We start from the raw sequence: 20,970 nt of genomic DNA on the forward strand, positions 1-20,970 counted from the left end.
AAAGCAGCTGAAAATGAAATGTTAAAAACAATCTTTCTCTCCTTTGTCTCACTCTTCGCAGCCTTTGAAAGACTCAGAACGGATAGTCATCTATCTTTTACTGCTGAAAAACTCTTTAGCAGCAGTCCATCATCTAGAGGATAAAGTCCATATTCCTTGGCAGCATTCCAGAGCCCTCCACGCTCTGCCTACCCCAGCTTCATCTCCTACCTCCCATTGCCCATCTTGTTTCCTGCCTCTGAGCCTTTATTCATGCTGTCCCTTCATCCTCCAAGGTCACCATCAAGCATCACTCTCCCTGAAAAAAAAAATCACTCCCTTCATTAGCCTCCCCGCATTGTGCCCACCCAGCACCTTGTCCCTCCAAGGCTTATAGGATATGATGTGGCTGCAAGTGAGAACAGGTCGAGTTGCATGAGATAATGTATAGTATCATCTAATTAAGATGCTTCTTCCAGCCTAGGGATGTAGGGATGGAAAGTGGAGTCAGAGGGATCTGGGTTCCAATCCTGATTCTACCACGTATTGATGGTGTGATTTTAGACACGTTGCTTATCCTCTCCAAGCCTCAGTTCCAATTGCTCCTTATGTCCTGGAGTTTCCCTAGATTAAAAGTCCTGGGAGATCATGTCTGACTGGCCCACAGCCCGCGGTCACCCAGTGGCCGGCTCATGCTGACCTCCAGCACCTCCCAGCAACCCCTTAGATCCAGCGCCCTCAGATTCAGGGCCCAGAGCTGGCAGAGGAAGATGAACCGCCGGGCTAAGCACCGCCCACAATCTTATATTTCAGGACCATTCAGAAGAAACCCTCGAGATGTTGAAACAAAGGAAACATTGCAGAAGATGGAGACCAGATTCCTGCTCTTTGAAGACGAAACTAATGAGGGCTGTGAGATTCGGCTCCATCAGCCAGACACGTTAAAGGAATGCCGCTTCAACTCCTCTCTGCCCCTGGTGATGATAGTCCACGGGTGGCTGGTAGGAAACCCTGGCATGCCTACCTTGTCTCTACTTTTAAATTTTCTTTAGTTCTTCCTAGTGTGTTCAATTTTAATGAAGAGATAGGGAGCCAATGCCAACAACTTCATACATAGTATTTATAAAGGACATCCTAATTTTCCAAGTGTTTCCCCACACATTATCCCGTTGATTATCTCAATTCTACAAGGTGAGCAGGGCTGGTAATGCATAATTATCTCCATGTTTCAGAAAATAAAATGTAGCTCAGAGAGGTCACACAGTTCACTAGGACCCATAAGGGATTATAGTCCAGGCAAGAGGATGGCTACTACCAGAATCTGCATGCTTCACAGGAGGAGGTAGGAAGCCAGAAGACATAGGACTCCCAATGAAATGTCCTATCAGTAAAGATTAAATTCACTTGGAGAGGCGGGCCACTATGGCTCAGCAGGCAGAGTTCTCGCCTGCCATGCCAGAGACCCGGGTTCAATTCCCAGTGCCTGACCATGTTAAAAAAAAAAAAAAAATCAGCTGGAAATAAGAGAGACCTAAGTTAGTAGTGGCTCAAATAAAACAGATGTTTGTTTCCATTTCACATCAAAGTCCAGAGGTAAGTAATTCCAAACCTGTTAGACTGTTTAGGACATTGAAGTCCTCAAGGACCCAACTCCTTCCATCACATTATTCTTTCATCCTCAGGGTATGACCTTCGTCCTCATACTCCAAAATAGCAGCTGCAGCTCTAGCCATCACATCTGTATACCAAGCAACGCGATATAGTAAGGAATATACACAAAAGGGTCAAAGAAGGATTTTTTAAGTTAGGCTTCCATAAGCATCTGTGAAATGCTTCCAGTTACACTCAGAGGACACACTTGGAAACAAAAGAGCCTGAGAAGTATAGCCTCTTGGGGATAATGTAGACTTTAGTGAAGCTAAAAATTCAATTGTTATGGATGAAGCAAAGAAAAGATATTGTAATCAATGAGTGAAGTCAAACCAAGCAAGGACTTATCCCCAAGAGTAAATTCTGCTTTTCTGGTTCCATGCCCACCCACAATTTGGAACTTAGTTCACAATTTGAACCCTCTAGAGATTCTGGGATCTATTTTATTACTTTGAAACCCTTCCCTCACATCAAACTGAACAATGCCCTCCAAACCCCCATATATCTTACTCTAGAGAGCAAAATAGTCCCTGCAGACCCACTCTCTCACTCAACATGTATTTACTGAGAGACTGCCATGCGTCAGCATGGTGCTAGGCACCAGGCACTCAGCGGTGAACAAAACAAACCTTATCGCTCCCTGTGGAATATATTCTTACAGCCTAGTGGGGAAATTCACATGATACCTTGCGGGTGTAGCCAGGGTCCCTGCCATCAGGGGAAAGCACAGCAGCTCCTGCATCCTGCTAGCAGAATCCCCCTCTAGGGGAGTAAGGGTTCCACCACACCACAGAGATATGGGTAAGGAGTTACGGGGTGGGGGTGGGGGTGTGCTTCCCTGTCTCTAAAGAAGAGACCTAACAGAGATGGAGACCCTACCATGAGCTACACCCTTTGCATTAATCGTCACACCTCCCAAAGAGGTGGGTTGAGTTGGTCTCATCTCCTAGATGAGGAAAGTGCAGCTCAGAGAGACCAAGGAGTTTATCCACAGTCACACAGCCAGCAGTAGAACAGTAACTCAGAACTAGAAGACTGTGGCCCCAAATCCCACACTTCTGATGACTCCATCTCACAGCACATTTGTTGGGGGTGAGGTTTTATTGAGACCCCTCCCCGACCCTGGGTGGGCTTCACACAGGCTCCTCGTGGCTCAGCTCTTGCTGGAGAGGTGACCTCCCTTGTGGCTGGGGTCAGAGATCCAACAATGTTCCTTAAAGGAAAACATGGAACAGGAGGCAGAGGGCAGAACCCTGAGAAGGTGATACCTATTGTAAGAGAGCTAAAGAGCAGAGATGGAAAGCTCTCCTGGGGGAGTTGGGGGGACCCTCCAGTGGGGAGGAGGTAGATTAGAAGGCACTATTCCAAGCCTGTAAGGGAAAAGCTCTCTGCTAGAGTCGAAGGGACCGTCTCTTACTTGAGAGGAGGTGGGAATGAAGGAATGCATCCAGAGGGAGAACTTTGGGGAAGGACAGAACTGTGGAACGGGGGACTGACTTGAGGTAATAACTGGAGCTGAAAGCCACCGAGTCTAGAAGGCTGGTCAACAGAGGAGAATGAGCGCTCCCAGGAGCTCTCCAGTCTAACCCTACTTCCCCCTTACCGCTCTCAGCCCCCGCTTCATGTCCCACCAGCACCCAGGAACTTGTAGACCCCTCACGTACATGCCATTTCCCTCCTCTGGACCTGCGGCGGCACCTTCTGGCTCCCCCTTCTCCCGATTAACTCCTGCTTTTCCTGTGGGGCACAGCCTCCCGCAAGCCTCCCCTGCCTGGTCTCAGCCCTCCACAGGGTGCGTTAGTCGTGCCCACGGTGCCACCCTGCACACCCTCAGCCCTCTCTGCTGTGTGGCTTTATAATCGTCTGTAGGCCTCTCTGCCCTGCTAGGCTGTCAGCTTCTTAACAGAAAGGATTCTGTCCTCTTCTCATCGAAGTGGCCCTTGTGGGACAGTGTCCAGTATATGTTAGGTACTCAAAAAGTGTTTGTTGACTGAATTCATGGCAAATGCAACATGAAGATTGCAGAGTCCTCCCACCAGGGCCACGGACCCACCCACAGCTGGCTGGCACCTGAGGGTGCTGGGACAGGTGAGTTCTTCATTTTCCAAATCCTGCCCAGCCTGGAATATGTCTACTACTGATAATAAAAACAGTGAAATGACAGTAATGAGAGCAACCACAGCCGCAATAAGTAACATTTTTTATTCCAAACACTCTTCTGAGCACTGTTCTAAGTACTTCACATCTATTATCTTACCTCACCCTCACCACAATCCTCAAAGGCAGGCGTTGTTATTATCCCCACTTTCCAGATGAGGAAACTGGTTACAGAGAGGTCAAGTAACTTGTGCAAAGTGGCTCAGCTAGGGAGAGCCTAGATTTAAACCCAAGGCAGCCTGGCTACAAGATGCTACATTCACACTGCAAGCACTTATTAAATGAAAGCATCTTAGTTCAAATGCCAGGCCAGGCCATCAGCACAGCTCTCCCGCTTCCTGTCCCGCCCCCATCCAATCCCTCAGTCTAGCCTTTAAGTTCACTCAACTTTTCTCCTTTCCCCAGACAAACCAGGCCCTTTGGTGAGTCTGTGCCTCTGCACGTGCTGTCCCATCTGCCTGGAGCACCCTGTGCCCCCCACACCACGTTCACCCGCCCCCTTATTGTGCTTACTGAACTGTTGGTCCTTCAAGACACAGCACAAATGCGACCGCCCCATAACCCATCAGGAGTGCCCTGTAGCTCAGTTCTCCAACCAGCGGCATTCACAGAACAATTCCCAATCCGCAGCCACTGAGCTCCTCCTTGGGGGAGGCTCCCAGGGCTCGTCCCTCTAAAGCAAAGCAGAATGCCCGGGGCCTGGGTCGGAGGGTCGGTGGAGGTGGCAGTGTGCGAGGTGACCCTCCAAGGAGAGGTCACTTACTCAGACTTTTATACTGTCTAAAATCTCGAAAAGTCTCGAGGTAGGGAAATGTTAAGCCAGTATTTCTCAGCCAGGGGCGATTTTACCCCTTAAGAAACATTTGGCAAAGTTTGGATATATTTTTCATTGTCAGGTCTGGGGGTTACTACTGGCATCTCGTGGGTGGAGACCAGGGGTGCAGCTACACATCCTACAGTGCACAGGACAGCCCCCACCATGGAGGATCCGACCCAGGGGTCAGTAGTGCCGAGGCTAGGAAAGCCCGTGTTAAAGTCTTTCTCTCAGACCCAACACTATCTGAGGCCTGGAGAAGGAAGAGGGTTGAGCAGGGAGAAGGCGCAATATACGCTGCACTCCCTCCTGCCCTCCGACGAAGCTGACCACCCCGTCGGCCTCCCACAGATGGACGGCACGCTGGAGAGCTGGACCTGGCAGATGGTGGCTGCGCTGAAGTCTCTGCAGTCCCGGCCGGTGAACGTGGGGCTGTTGGACTGGATCCCCCTGGCCCACCGCCACTATACCATTGCCGTCCGCAACGCCCGCCTCGTGGGCCAGGAGCTCGCAGCTCTTATCCAGTGGCTGGAGGTAAGATCTGTCCTACCCCCCAACCCCTCCCTTCCCTTCCTTCAAGATAGAATGAATTAAACTCGTCTCCAACAGCGACCTAGACAGGAGAGCCGCCTCTTCCAAGGTCAGGAGACTGGTCCCCAGGGCCCGCTTGATTGTCTCGTTTGAACCCCTACCTTGTAGAACCATCTTCTCCTCCTACCCCATCCTCTATCCTTTGGGGCCCACCCTCCTTGGACGTGCTAAGGGATCTGAACACACCTGTAAACCATCAACCCCACACACAAACGGGCATTGATGTCAAGGTGAAGACAGGCAGGCAGGAAAGGCAGCAGCCACCAGGCCAGGTCCCAGGTCAGCCCCTCCAAGAGAGATACTCAGCAAGGTGAGAAACCAGTTTCTTTTTGAAGTATGAATAAAGCACCCCGCTTGCAACGAGGTACAAGGAGCAGGGTGGGTGTCCAGAACAAGCTGGACCCATAAAAGATTTCATCCAGGCAGCTCTTCTCCTCCTGCAGTCATGCTGCTACTGTCTTCCAGGAATCTGTTCCATTTTCTCGAAGCAATGTTCATCTAATTGGTTACAGCCTGGGTGCGCACGTCTCAGGATTTGCTGGCAGTTACATGGGCGGAACGCACAAGATTGGGAGAATTACAGGTAACCACGCCTGAGCACCAGCAAACTGTAATCTCCAGAACCACACGGGAGCGTGGAGCACGCACCAGCTTTGCAACCAGTGTCATCATTAATATATCCCCCCAACTTCCTCTGTGCCACATTAGAGTTCATGGGAGGACTTGTAACAATATTTTAAATAGAACCATTGTCATAGACTCCTTTTCCAAGAGAATCAAAAGCAAATTATAGCTCCAATTCCTATGCCTCTCCTCACATAAATGCCTCCAGTAGACATGCCAAATAGGAACTAAAACATGAATTTTCTGTGTACTTTTGTATCAGGAAGGATTTTATTTTGAAATCTATAATTTAAAAAGCCCAGCGTGGCAAAGTTAGGGAGTGAAGAATCACAGCCCTTAATTTGAGACACACATCAGCCATGTTTGTGTCTCAAATTTCACATCTGTGAAACACATGGGTTCTACTCTGGGACCCATTTGGATTGAGCCCCCTATCCATCCAGAAATGGCCTTAGATACCCAGGGAAAGCTAGAGACAATCCTTTCCCCCAGGTGTCCCTGATGCCAGCCTCTCCCTCAACTCTACCCCAGAAGTACGTTCCGAAAAGCCAACTGGTGTTCCCCAGTCGCAGTGTCCAAGGTCCGATGGTAAGCAGAGGAGGCAGAGGCAAGGCTTTTTCAGTGATGCTTCCCCAGAGCTCACCAGCATTGTCTTCCGCCATTGCCTTCTTGTAGTTCTAGGCATCAGGCTACAGGAGGTTTTTCTCCACTTTATAGTGTTTACATGTGGCCTTTCATATTTCTGGGCTTTGGATGTGCCCAAGGTGTCTTACCCCCCGCCCTTCACTCACACACATGCTCCCATACTCAACTCCATTTACCTGTCAAAACCCAGCAGGCTGAAACAATCCTTCACAGGCTAAAACAACTCAAAGGAAATCTGACGTGAGCAACCCAGGGTGGTGACTTTTTACTTTATCAAGTAAGAACATTTTTGAAAGATAATTATTATCTACCATTACCATTATTTCATAAAATAGATTTCTTTTCATATGGAAAAGAATAGGGGTAATGCTAGACCCTTAAACTGAACAAATTGGTCATTATGAGAACTCATTTCCTTGTCTTGTAAGACTTTTCTTCATCTCACTGGTGACTGGTGAGCCCTGGTCCACAGATCTGCATTTGGCCCCCACTGACTTAACCCTCGGTGATCCTGGGGTGAGCAGAACCCCCATGTAAGCCTTCACAGGAAGCCGGTGCGGCCTGTCTCAGAGGAACCAAAGCAGAAGGCTGAGTCACGTCGCAGGGAGGTGGCCCCGGGCCCGGGCTCAGAATGTCCCCTTTGTGCTGGGTCACCTGGGCCATGTTCAGTGGTTCACCAGGCCCACACTCGTCAGAGGCAGCAAGGCCATTAATTCCCCTGCTGTCTGCTTGTGGTCAACCTGAAGAAGAAAGAAATCTAATTTACACCAAAAAGTCTTTCATTTATAACTGGGGGTGGGGGATGGAGACCAGACCATCTCAGAGTGCACTGCCAACGCCTTCGCACCCACAGGGCTGGAGACAGAGCAGATGTGGGACACCAAAGGGTCTTCCAGAGAAGGTAAAGGAAGAAAGGCAGCAAAAAAAAAAATTCAAACGAATAAATGCTCTCCAGCCAGAGTCAGTCAGGGTCTGCCACTTTTTTCATGCCAACACATCTGTCTCTTGAGGACGAGGCAGTCCTATTTGCTCACAACATTGACATCCTGGAACAGTGATGTCCCAAGGCTGTTCCGGACATTCCAATGAAATGACATCAGTGTGGAAGAAAAGTCAGCTTGTTTAGGGAAACAACTGACAACATACAGGCGAATAAATTTTTTTCTTTGGTGGGTAGTTTAGGGCGCTTGGTGTTTTGTACACAAACAGATGCTCTTGAAAGTAGCTTGAAAGGTACTTAAATTGATTTGCTTAAATAAATCAAACCTTGCCCCATAACCTTGTTTCTACCAATGCATGTGCTTCTGAGAACCTCTTATCCCCTTAGATAAAGTCCGGCCAATGTTTAATTCAGCACCATGAATTACTGTGGTTTTACTGTGAAAAGGTTTTGGTAAGAATTCCTAGAGAAAGATTATGCCCTGGTTTTTCTTCTTCCTGCTTGCTCATTGTTGTAGTTTGCTAGCTGTCAGAATGCAACGCACCAAAGATGGATTGGCTTTTAATAAAAGGGGATTTATTTTGTTAGTTCTTCAGAGGAAAGGCAGCTAACTTTCCACTGAGGTTCTTTCTCATGTGGGAAGGCACAGGGTGATCTCTGCTGGCCTTCTCTCCAGGCCTCTGGGTTCCAACAACTTTCCCCGGGGTGATTCCTTTCTGCATCTCCAAAGGCCTGGGCTGAGCTGCGAGTGCTGAGATGAGGTATGCTGAGCTGCTTGGGCTGTGCTACGTTGACCTCTCTCATTTAAGCACCAGCCAGTTAAATACAACATCATTCATTGCCGCAGGCATGCCTCCTAGCCAACTGCAGATATAATCAACAACAGATGAGGTTCACACACCATTGGCTCATGTCACAGCAATAGATCTAGACGCCTTCACCTGGCCAAGTTGACAACTGAATCTAACTACCACACTCATGAACGTGTGATGATGTCAAAAAGCTAAAAAAAAGCGCACTTCTCCTTCCCTCTCTGGCCTCCACCTAATCCTTGCCCTTGCTTTGCTGTCAGGGCTAGATGCTGCGGGACCTCTGTTTGAAGGTGCTTCCCCCAGCGACCGTCTTTCACCAGATGATGCCAGTTTTGTGGACGCCATTCACACCTTCACCCGTGACCACATGGGCCTCAGCGTGGGCATCAAACAGCCCATCGCACACTACGACTTCTACCCCAATGGAGGCTCCTTCCAGCCCGGCTGCCACTTCTTGGAGCTCTACAAACACATTGCCAGCCACGGCTTAAACGGTGAGAATGAGACATGCACCGAGAGCATTGGTCAAAACTCAAAATCCCTGGTAGGTAAACAGTAAGCTTGCTGTTTCAGGTTCAGCCTGTTCTGACTCTGGCTACTGCAATGTTCCCTTCTAAATCCAATGACCATGCTGGTTTTACAGGCCAGTCACCTAAGGGATGTAATGACTGCCTTTGAACTTAAAGCAGATGTCGTGGGAGAGGCTGCAGGTCTGATCAGAACATCAGTGTACCACAGGAGTGCCTCATTTATCTAGCTCTACTACGAAAGAGGCATTCCAGGGAAGCCCATTCTAGTCAACTCACTCTCAAGGCATCAACACCGGTGCAATTCTAACCATTTGATAAAAAAAAAAAATTTTGAAATGAATTACACTCCCCTGCATTCTTAAGTAATGGATTGCATATAATTTGGTATTTTCTGCCGTAGGCAGGTCACGGTGGCTCAGTGGCAGAGGTCTCGCCTGCTATGCCAGAGACCCAGGTTCAATTCCCGGAGCCCGCCCATACCAAAAAAAAAAGATTAAAACAAAAAAACATCTGCTGTACCATGCTGCAATAGAGGGGTGCCCTCAGGATCCCTGGGGTGCCTGGGTTATGCCCCCATGCTAAGTGGCCCCAGGCAGGTCTGCTCTTTCTGTAGTCTTCCGTCAGTCATTACATCTCACTCTCTTCAGTGTGTCAATCTCGGCAACCCCACCCCTTCTTTCTAATTTGCTCATCTTCTATCAGCTGAAAAGCAAGATGATCCTCTGAATTAAGGGTGCTCTGGGTTAAGAGGCGATAAAAATCCTTCTTGCCCTGTGTTGCAGCCATCACCCAGACCATAAAATGTGCCCATGAGCGAGCGGTACACCTCTTCATCGACTCCCTGCTGCACGGCCACCTGCAGAGCATGGCGTACCAGTGCAGAGGCATGGACAGCTTCCGCCAGGGCCTGTGCCTGAGCTGCAGGAAGGGCCACTGCAACACGCTGGGCTACTACGTCCGCCAGGACCCCCAGCGCAAGAGCAGAAGGCTCTTCCTCCTGACTCGAGCCCAGTCCCCATTCAAAGGTGAGTGTCGAGAGGCCTGAGCGCCTTCAGAAGCTTCCCGCAGTCTCTTCCTCCCGGACTGTAGGCACTTCAGAAGCGCTCCACCAGTAGAGTGTTTCTGAAACTGCACCGAAGTCCAGATGGTGAGGTTCAAACCACATCTCTCTTTTCCCAGTAATGGGGCAACCATGCTGCCAAGTGGTAGGGGGGGAATAACCTTGCTGATTTGGGTTGGCCCCTCTTCATCCATTTTTATGGGGCCCTGGAATGTTACAACCAGAAGGCCTGAGCCTCAGTCACCAGGACTCACTGTGCAGGGACTGGAGGGGAGCCCAAGCCTAGACCAGAACCCAGTTCTCTCCTCTCTGCTCATGGTCCCCTGAGAAAATTGGGTTCCAGTCTAGGCTTACAGTTCGTCATTTCCCCTAAAGTTCAAATCAGCTGCTCGTGGATGATCTTGTCACACTGAGGCTCTTCCCACGTGAAGTTCAGCTTCCAATGTTTTCAAATCAGATCTTTAACTTTGGGTCAGAAACTGAGTTCCTGCTACACTCTAGTTGAACAGGGACGTCAGAGAAAGGGCTATGACCATGTCTGGGCTGAAGCCCAGAGAAATACTTCCACTGAAGCCTAAATCCTCCTGGAGGGAACAAGCCACCATCTGCTGCCATTAACAATTCTGCCTAATCCTAAAACAGCTCAGAGTGATTTAGCATCTTAACCGTTTCACAGCACATACTCTTAAGCGCTGGAAAAAGGAAGCTGGAGTTTTGCTGTTTTTCTTATTACCAATCATATTTGTTTCTGGAAAATATGAACGTGCCCCTACCACCACCTTACCTTTGTACAGCATATTACAGAAAACATTAGACAGAGCCATCGACTCCTTTTGGGTCCCACACCCACCAAGCAAACTCAGCAGGCCTGTTTCACCCCCATTTTAATGGTGAGCAAGCCAAGGTGCGTGAACTGTCCCACACATGGTCATATGGCCTATAAATAGGCCTCGGACACAGGTCCACCTGACTCCCAGTCCAATGCTCCTTTTATGACCACACTTGCAAGTTCAAGCTGCCGAGTGACTTATTTTTCTAGACAAAGGATTCCTCTGTTTATTTGAACGTTTGCTCTCAAGCCAAATTTTCCCTTCCCCGAGGCAGGGAGGTCCAGGAATGCCAGGGATCCATTGCGAGCCGTAGGTAACAGCGTCGTGGGGTACTTGGAGTAAGGGCGAGTCTTCCCTGCATGAGGGTCCAGGGGGTCCCCAGTGCTGTCCCTCAGCGTTGAAGGAGACAGAGGCATCAGGGAGCAGGTGAGGGAGTCTGGAAGTCCTCATGCTTCAGGGAGCTCCCCCACCGCAGGCTGCCAATCAGACACTCATTTGGGGTAACCAGCTCCTCTTTTAAATGGCAAAGCCTCCTGGAGGGATTATGCCTCTCAGATAATCACATTTCACTGGGAGCTACTTTAACTGTGGAATGTTAGAGTTGCGAGGGGTTAGTCAACCCTACCATTTTACAGGTGGGGAAACTGAGGCCCAGAGAGGTAATATGACTTAACCTGCCCAGAGTCACAAAGTGAATCCCACCTTAGGCCCTAGGTCAGCCTCCAAGCAACTAGTTGAGAGATTCTTACCTGAGTAACCTGCCCCTGGTGTGTGTGTGTGTGTGTGTGTGTGTTTGGGGGGTTGGGAGCCTGCTTTCTCCCTAAGATCAGCCGGGAGGAAATGAGGTAATTTTGTCACCTTCCAGGGAAAGACTGGGAATTGCATCAGGTGTGAGGGTGCCAGCCCAGCCCAAGGACGAGGACGGCATGACATCACTGGGCGTGCAGATGGTGGAGGGAGGCGGGTATCATGAGCTGGAAGAGCGGGAAGTCAGAGCAGCGGGCACAGGCTAAACTGAGTCCCTCCCATTGGCTAAGGGTGCAGCGGGGGCGGCCACGGCAGGCCGCTGGTGTGGGCTCCCTTTCTTATGGAGAAGGACCAAAGACTTGCATTAGGACAGCACTGTGTCACCCACCAGCCTCCAAAACCAGAGCGTCCATCCACTCGTTCATTCTAGGAGCATGAAGCGGGCCAGGTAGGCAGAATCCCTCCCCTCAGGGGGCTCCGTGCTGTCAAGAGGCTGAGGCAGTGTGTCCCGTGGAGACCTCCATTGTGTCTCTTCACTACCAACTAGCTATCTTGCTCCAGGGACATCCAGTGGCAATGGAGCCCCCCGGGCCAGCCGTGGAAAGGCAGAAGTGCCTGGAACTCATCAGGAACCCAAACTCCCAGTGTCTGACTGAGGTCCCAGTGCTGACCTGCAGCCGGTGCTACACCCTCGCCTGCCCTGGCCCCTCCAAGTTCTCCCCATCCTGCTTCAGTCCTTCTGATGAGCAAAGTCCTAATGGTCCCACCTGATTCCACTCACTCATGGGGAGGAACATTCCTGTGGTCACACCAAGCTGCCCCGGGTATGACTGAAAATCATACCCGTGTGAGACTCTGCCTGCTCGCAAGCTGCTGCTCATGGGGTGTGGCAATCCTTATAATGCTATGTGGTCCAGTATGGTCACCACTAATTTAAATTATTTAAATTCAAATTCGAGTAGCTTAAAATTAAAAATTCAGTGCCTCAATCACATCAGTCATCTTTCAAATGCTCAAATATGTGGCTGTATACGGTACCAGGAAGCACAGAAATAGGAATTTTCAGCATCGCAGAAAGTTCTACTGAATGATGCTGATGGGAAGCCTTTAATCCAGGCCACCACACCACACCATTCCCCACCCTGCTGTGGCCACAGTCGTCCCCAGCTCAGGACTCCAAAGCTGCTTTCACTGGCCACCTCCAGCACTTTTTATGGAAACCTACAAATGCTTAACAGACTTGCCCGACACTCGCATTCAGAAAAACCACAATCCATCTTTCTCAAAGACATCTAATCGTACCATACATTTAGGTGCAGGGACTGGTTGGGCGAGATAAACATCACTTCCCAATTGCAGTTTCACTAAAGATGACTAGCCTGGCCTGCATTCCTCTGGTTCCCCAAATATTTCAACAAAACCATCAAAGGATCTATTTTGTACAGCCATACACTGGAATTCAGATAAACACTGGATGAGGGCGGCAGTAGCAAAGAGAACTGGGGAACAGTCGCTGGGTGAAATGAGGCAATTGCCCACTTCCATTCTTCACCTCTCAGTAGGAAATTTTACCAGATTGGGAGCCTGTTTCAAAGGGTAAGGGGAGGGATTCTAATCTGTATTAAGTGCTGCTTAGCAAACGCTGTATCTAATTTAACCCTCAGAGGAGTCTGATAAGGCAACTGGGTGGAGGAGAGGGAAGCCACTTAGTTGGGGCTTACTTAATCTGAGCACCATATTGGAAGTTTTGCGTAAATTATCTCACTTAATCAGAGAGGTTAAATACCCTTCCCAAGGTCACAGTTTGTGAGTAGATTCCAGATCACTTCTGTTCCCGCAGCCCTTCCTCCTACTCCCACTTTGGCCTCCTAAGCACAGGACTCATGTTCCTTCACTGAGTGACCTTTTACCCCTGACTTGTCCCAGGTGTGTTTCGTCTCCTCCACCAGCGGCTGCCTCTAGCAGTAGCTCCAGACCTCTTTTCACACTCTTTTGTCCTCAGTTTCTTTTCCTTCTGGTTCTCTCCTTTCCTGCATGTTCTCCCAGCACTCACCTCATCCCGCTGCTGAGAACTTGCTTCTATTTCTCCTCCAGCTAAAGAGACCACTCTTTTCTTCTAGTTGATAAGAAAACTAACCAAACCATGACTTCTGCAAGCTTTCTATGTTTGACTTTTCTCAACTACTTACTTGGAAGATTTTCACTGATTTCCAGGGAGAGTCCCAGAAGAAGCGGGAGGTATAGTTTTCAGAAAAAGCACAGGTTTGGGGTTGGGGTAAGGAACATCCAGAATCTTGGCTCTGCTGCCAACTACATAAATGACCTTGACTCTGTATCCACAAGCAAGGGGAGGGGACCAGCAGGGGACCAGCAAAGGGATGTACCATAAAACTGGGACCTATGGTGAGTCTCAAAACCTTGCATGGGCAGTTGAGCATTGCACAGGGAGTACACAACACTGAGGTAACACCTAAAAGCCAGGCCCTTTGACATATGCTATCTCGTCACAGCCTCACAATCCTGCAGGAGGGCTTAGAATCCCCGTTTTAAAGATAAGGAAATAGAGAGTCAGAGAGCTTATGACGTGCTCAAGATCACATGCTCACAGGTGTCTAGGGGAGGGCCCAGGTGAGGCCTCACAGCTCTCCGCTTAGGCCTCTTATTGCAGTACCCGGGCGGCCGATGGTCCCCAGGCACAAGCAGTTGGCAATAGATGTGAACAATGCCCCATCCCTGACCTCTCACCCATGCACAAACACACATGTAACACACCCTTCACCCTTCACACAAATACACACATAACAACACCCCTCACCCCTCACCCACATACAAACACAAACATAACAACACCCCTCACATACACACATATAACATTCCTCACCTTTCACACACACACACACACGCATCTTCCACCCCTTAGCAGTCAATGATGAACTTTCTCCCCACAGAAGGGTCAAGTCTCCAATCTTGGGTCATCAGGCGTCACACAAATGGGGTGACACTTAAATCCATATGTACTCACCGAGTAAACACAGAGAGATAGATACATAGGCTTACAAAATCCTTGGCCCTTTTCTTCTTCACTTGAGCCTGCCCTGAGACGTTCCTGCAACCACTTCCCTTACCACGGACAGCCAGGCATTCCTCCCGGCCCAGGCAGCCCCCGGACATTTCCCTGGGCTCCTCAATCCTGTGGTCTCCAGCTTCCCTCTCAGGTTAGAGCATTTCACACATAGGAACACGCCCTCGGTGCTTCAAGAAAACACTAGAGATCCTATTCCTACCATCTCCACAAGAGAACATCAATACTCCAGGAAAAAAAAAAGACCTCTTTGATGTTTGCACAAGAAGTCAAAATACCTCCCAGAGCCAATTTCTGATCATTCAGAATCACTTTTTCCATGAGACAAAAAAAAAGAAAGAAACGAAATATTCTCTTTTCATAAAATCCACAAGCTGATGCTCACAGTGACTGCCTTGTGAGATGAAACTTAAATTTTTCTTTTTAAATTTGCCCAGGTGGCATCCATACAGGACTAGAATCAGTATTTGGGGGGGCATGTGAACCCCAGGAAGACCCCCTGGCCAGAGACTCTCCAGAGTCTGCACATGTCTGCTCTAGACAGAGCTTGCCTGATCTCATTCAAAGTTAATGGACTATTTCATGCTTTTCATCTTTAAGACCCGAAATAATTTCTCCTGCCAGTTGCAGGATGTGTATGCCAGCCTCTCAGCAGTCATAGGATCAAAGTATTTTCCCTAAACCATTTTTTTAAATCCGTATTAAACATGCCATAAGGTGAAGTGAGCAAAATTACTCACATTTTTTTCCCTTAATCTTTGTAATAGCTTCATTTTCTTGGGGTGGAGGGATGATGCAGTCACATTATCTTTTTGTTGTTGTTAAGAAGAACAAAAATCCAACTTTATAGAACAAATAATTAGTTCTCAGTACAAAAGGCCTCTTCATATTTAAAAACTAATTTCATTTCTAGATTTCTCCAAAAAAGGGACTTTTCCTACAGCAGGTAGCACAGGACTCCCTGTGCTATCAGTTCAGCAGACGTGCTGTTTTTCCAGAACATTCCTCCTGCAAATAGCAAGGACTCCCTCATCCCCTCTCTCCTGTGCTTTGGCCATTCTTTCATGAGCTCACACACAGCCCTTTCACTCAGGTTTCTCACACCTTACACACCAGGAAGACACCTGCTGGGGAGCAGGTACTTCTCAGTCTTAGGATGTAAGTGCTAAGGAGCTTTCACAATCATCTAAGCCAACTCCCAGGTTTTACACAGCACCTTCCCCCAGAATCGTAGACTCAGAACATTTCAGACCTGGAAATTGCTCTCCTCCTACTCACAATGTAAGGAAAAAGGAAGATAAAACCCATCTCCAGTGCAAGGACGGGAAACGTCTCCACTCAGAGACTAGTCATTCTGGAGGGCAGAGGGAGGAATCAAGCATTGATACCACGGGGTCAATGCCGACAGGTCGGATCCCTCAGCCACTTTGTCTCCATGGTTTCACTGAAGGCAAGCTTTCAACCGCGGCTTTTCTCCAGAGGCTGAATGTTTGCTGTTTGCTTTCAAAGTGCAGAACCAGAACCACTGGAGACAAGTGGCAAAGGTCTTTTGGAATCAGGCAGATCTTTAGGTTCAAATTCTGCTCCACTTCTAACTAGCTTAGACACGTCTCCAAACCTCAGCTTCCTTATCTGTAATTCATCACTCTGCCTGGGTCTCAGCAGCAAACAGGACTCCACTTGGGTCAGCTGACAAGAGCAAGTGGCAGAATTGAGGCCACCAATCGGAGGTGTTGATGCACCCCAAATTTGACAACATTCTGGAATAAGCAAGGAAAGGAAAGCCCAGGGAGACTGCCACGGTCATGCTCTGAAGCAGGGAGAAGGCAACGAAAAATAGCCAGACTTCTCTCTCTTCCTGTCCCCATCTCCTGCACGTGCCTCCGGGGGGTCAAATCAACTGAAAAGCAGTTGGCAAGGGGGCCCGAAGCAGGCTGGGCTCAGAGCAGGGCAGAGATGGACAAAGAACAGATGAGAGAACAGAATAGGATAGCAGGGGTGGGGGTTGCAAATGGAAACTAACTAGCCTGCTCTCCTTATTCCTTCTTGCTACGAGTACTAGAAAGGATGTGTGTAAAACAATAGTATGTAGCCTGATGCAAATTAGGATCGTAACAAATAAAATAGAAGCTATCTTATAGCTGTTCACAGTTGGGGGCCTTTTTATAAAAATTATTTTTATTGAGAAATAAAAAACATATTATACAATCAGTGGCTCACAGTATCATCACATAGCTGTGTATTCTTTACCATGATCATTTTTAGAACATTTGCATCACTCCAGAGAAAGTAATAAAAAGGAAAAAAAAGGAACTCATACATCCCATACCCCTAACCCTTCCCTCTCATTGACCCATAGTATTCCAATATACCCAATTTTTATACTTTATGTCCCCCACTATTTATTTTTTATCACTCCTCCCCGTTTTTGTTTTGTTTTTTGGTGCATGGTCTGGGAACCGAACCCACGTCTCTCGCATGGAAGATGAGTATTCTACCACTACCTTTTTTTTTTACTTATCTGTTCATAACCCGATGTAAAAGGAGCATCAGACACAAGATTTTCACAATCACATGGTCACATTGTAGAAGTTTTTTCTTTATACAATCGTCTTCAAGAATCAAGGCTACTGGAACACAGCTCAACAGTTTCAGGTACTTCCCTCCAGCCACTCCAATACGCCATAAACTAAAAAGGGATATCTGTATAATGCATAACAATAACCTCCAGATAACCTCTCTGTTTGAAATCTCTCGGCCACTGAAACTTTATTTTGTCTCATTTCCCTCTCCCCACCTTTTGGTCAAGAGGCTTTCTCATCTCCATGATCCTGGGTCCCAGTTCATCCCCAGGAGTCAGGTTCCACATTGCCAGGGAGATTTACACCCCTGGGAGTCATGTCCCACATAGGGGGAAAAGCAATGAGTTCACCTGCCACAACTGAGCAACAAAAGAGATTCTCTTGGGCGTGACTCAGGCTTAATTACCAGTAGGCTTAGCTTCTCCTTTGCAGGAATAAGCTTCATAGAGGTAACCCCCAAGATTGAAGGCTTGGCCTGTTGATTTGGTTGTCCCCACTGCTTGTGAGAATATCAGGAATTCCCCAGATGGGGGAGTTGAATTCTTCCTCCTTTCTCCCCAGCCCCTGAAGAAGACTTTGCAAATACTTCTTTATTCTCTGTCCAAATTACTTTGGGTTATATCAGGGCATCCCACTAACCTGCACAAACCAACAAGACCTCACGCACAGTTAGGGTCTTTAATGCCCTGCACACAGAACCCTTTAAGTGCTCCTTGCACGCCTAGTGTGTGCCATCTGACCCCAGCACTGCCTCTGAGGAGATAAGACAAGGGTACCGGTGCCCAAGAGACAAGGCAGAAGGTGACATGAGCCCCATAAGTGACTCTGCTTCCCAGCTGCCAGGTCCAATAGGACCAGGACTGCAGCTTCTATTTCTCTTGTTTTCTTTTCAAATACTTAAAAAAAGAAAAGAAAAAAAAACTTTCTCTTTTTTCCAGTAAGATTCTAATTAGAATACAAGCTTTTTGTAGAAAATGTGGAACTTGCAGAAAAGCATAAAGAAGACAATAAAAATTAACTCTCTCCCTTCTCTAGAGATAAGATCATATTTCTGTGAGTTCTCCCACTTCTGTACATACTGTTTTATAGGGTTTCAGTCTGATAGTAGATACACAATTTGGTATTCTGTTCAGTTTGTTTTGTTTTTTCCACTCTCGTAGACACTGAAATCCTTCCAAAAATATCTTTTAAGGGATTCATAAGAGTAAATCACATGGTTGCGAATATGAACTCGGCATCGGCAGACTAACATCTAATTGCACCTCCACCAATTATCAGCTGCATGACAGTGGACAAGTTGCTTAACTTTTCTGAGCCTCAGCTTCTTCATTTGTAAAATGACACAGGAGGGAGGATAATGCAGGACCCTTATAAAGTTGATGAGATAAACAGATAATTATGTGAAATGATTAGCTCAGTGTCTGGGGCACGGGAAAGAACTAAATGGTAGTTAAAATTGTTATTATTAGTCCATCATCATTCCTCTATTACTGAATGTTTAGGATGATTTTGGCTTGGTTTGATTTGATTAAATAATTCTGTTATGATGTCTTTGACTTAAAGGTTTCTACATCTCAATTTCTTCCTTAGAGTTTATAAAGGTCACAGGTATAAACATTTCTGATGCCAGGCCATCTGGGCTCATATCCCAACTATGCTACTTTCTAACTGCGTGATCTTGGAAAAAGCACTTAACCTCTCTGTGCTTCAGTTTCCTCTTCTATAAAATAATAAAAGTACCCACATCCTAAGGTGCTTGTGAGGATGAAATGAGGTAATAGATGTAAAGCACCTGGCACATGGCAATCCTATTATAAATATGAGCCAATGTTATTATTCAGACATACCACCAATTACACTCCTCTTTTACTTGTTTATTCCCAGCAGCTTTTTGCACTGGGCTAAGCACACAGTTGACGACAACTAATACCTATTAAACTGAATTGACGTTGCTATAAATGTTCCTTGGGTATGTTAGAAGATACCCGGCTCCTCGTTAAGAGGTTAACCTGAGGCCAGCCCTCCCATCTTGCCTTGTCTGGGTCCCACCCTCTCCCCATCCTTATGCTACAGAACTAGGACTTTGGAAGGATTTGTCTTTTTGCCTCACTTCAACTATAATGCTATTCACTTGTTACAAAGTTCCTTCAGCACACCCTGAATAGCATGAGACCTCTCCAGAGGCTTCTGGAATGATAGGCAGAGTCCTTTCTCCACTGTGGCCACCCAAGGGTTTGAAGCCAAAGCTCGTCTTTTATTTCTTACCCACAGTCATGAGGTCATCAAACTACTCCATTCCAGGTTTGATGATTAAAGCACCTAACAGGCAGAGGGCATGGTATTAGGTGCTAGAAGCTACATGAGCTAGCTCTTACCTAAAGCAGAAAGTTCTTCGCCTACCAATCAATTTTTAGTATTTGGTTCTTGTGAATATAAATACAATCGTATGGTGCTTCAAAGACAACCCTTTAAATAAACCCAAAAGGTATCTCCAGCCAAACGAGCAAACCCACCACAAAACCCAAACCGAGAGATTGGTTTATGCCAGAAGATAAGATTGTGTAAATTATCCAAACACTCAGGGATATAGGCACCCCAGGACACTGCAGCTGGTGTGTTGACAACCTCCATAGAAATGGCGCCATTTGGGAATTAATAGACTGCTTCATGAAGATGATAAATCTCCACAGGCTGGGTCATGGGATGAGTGATCCAGAGGCTAGCTACCATCATCTATCGTTTCCAATAGCAATTTTCCTACAACAAAGTTTGAAACTCATGTTTTGAATTCTCAGAAGTGATTTCCATTTCACTAGGTGTAATACACATTCTGATACATCACCCCCAGCAAGCTGACAGTTCATTCATCCTACAGAAGTTTCTTCAGTGGCTACTATATGCAAAGCACCATATCAGGATTAGTAGATGAATCACTGCCTAGAATAGGAAAGGCAGCTATATAGGAAGCATATTGTAAATCCCTATCCTTTGCCCAAGGCAGACACCAATCTTCCCAAGAGCCTGGACATGATTTCAGAATAGATCTCAACACAGGGTTCTGTGCAATCACTATCAATCAAATGGAACTGACATACAGTTCTAGAGCTGTTTGCAATCTTGGAGCTAGAACACTACGGTTACTTAAAGAATATGCGAACGAGAGAAAGAATCTAAGCAGCAATCAACTATTTTTGGAAGAAGGTAAGGTTATTTTCAAACCAGCCCCACAGCTGGTTGGTGGAACAATACAGGCCAAGCCACAAACCACCTAGGAGCCTTAACAGTTAATAGGTGCAGGGAGATGAGGAGCACAGACTTTGCCACGTGACCTTGGGCAAGTCACTTCACCTATCTGAGCCCCACTTTTATATATAAAACTTATTTTTTACTTATAAAACAGGATGATGATAATAATACTTATAGGTTTGCTATGACAATTGAGGTAATGCAGTGTAAAGAGTTTAAATAATGCCTGCCCTGTGCAAGCAATTTGCTTTGATTCATTAAATACAGAATTTATTTCAATAAAAAAGAATAAAATAAATTCTCTCTTCCAAACAACCCAGCAGAAGGATATTCTGGACATTTGATCAGACAGGAGTCTTTTAGACACACATTCTAAAACTAGAATTATCTTATTTCCATTAAGATTTGTGCTTGTTGAACCCCTAAAGACTAGTTCCCAGGAACTACCCCAATATAGAGATATGGTCATTAGAGCATACACTTCTTAGCAGCAGCTCTGCCCACCCTGAGGCTGACCCCATCAGAGAGAAGCAAAAATGTAAAACTAGTGTGCTCTCTTGTCTTTGTCAGGTGCTTAAGAGATATATACCTTTGATTTATGAAAGCGGTCCATTGCCAAATATATGATCTATTTCAATAGGATATGCATCAGAATTTGGTGAAAATGCCCAATATACTACA

At 47.1% G+C, this 20,970-nt stretch overlaps 1 protein-coding gene across 2 annotated transcripts in view; it reads left to right on the top strand.

The window, feature by feature from the left end:
* The window catches only part of LIPC (lipase C, hepatic type), a 184,504-nt gene that overhangs the window by 156,124 nt on the left and 7,410 nt on the right, over positions 1-20,970 (top strand). For both annotated transcript variants that reach the window (XM_077128030.1, XM_077128031.1), the window contains exons 3-7: positions 793-980; positions 4,952-5,134; positions 5,657-5,774; positions 8,473-8,706; positions 9,525-9,767. In XM_077128030.1, the coding sequence (XP_076984145.1) occupies positions 793-980; positions 4,952-5,134; positions 5,657-5,774; positions 8,473-8,706; positions 9,525-9,767 (966 nt within the window). The remainder of the gene's footprint in view (positions 1-792; positions 981-4,951; positions 5,135-5,656; positions 5,775-8,472; positions 8,707-9,524; positions 9,768-20,970) is intronic.

The sequence above is a fragment of the Tamandua tetradactyla genome, chromosome 14 (genome assembly GCF_023851605.1).
Source record: "Tamandua tetradactyla isolate mTamTet1 chromosome 14, mTamTet1.pri, whole genome shotgun sequence".
NCBI lineage: Eukaryota > Metazoa > Chordata > Mammalia > Pilosa > Myrmecophagidae > Tamandua > Tamandua tetradactyla.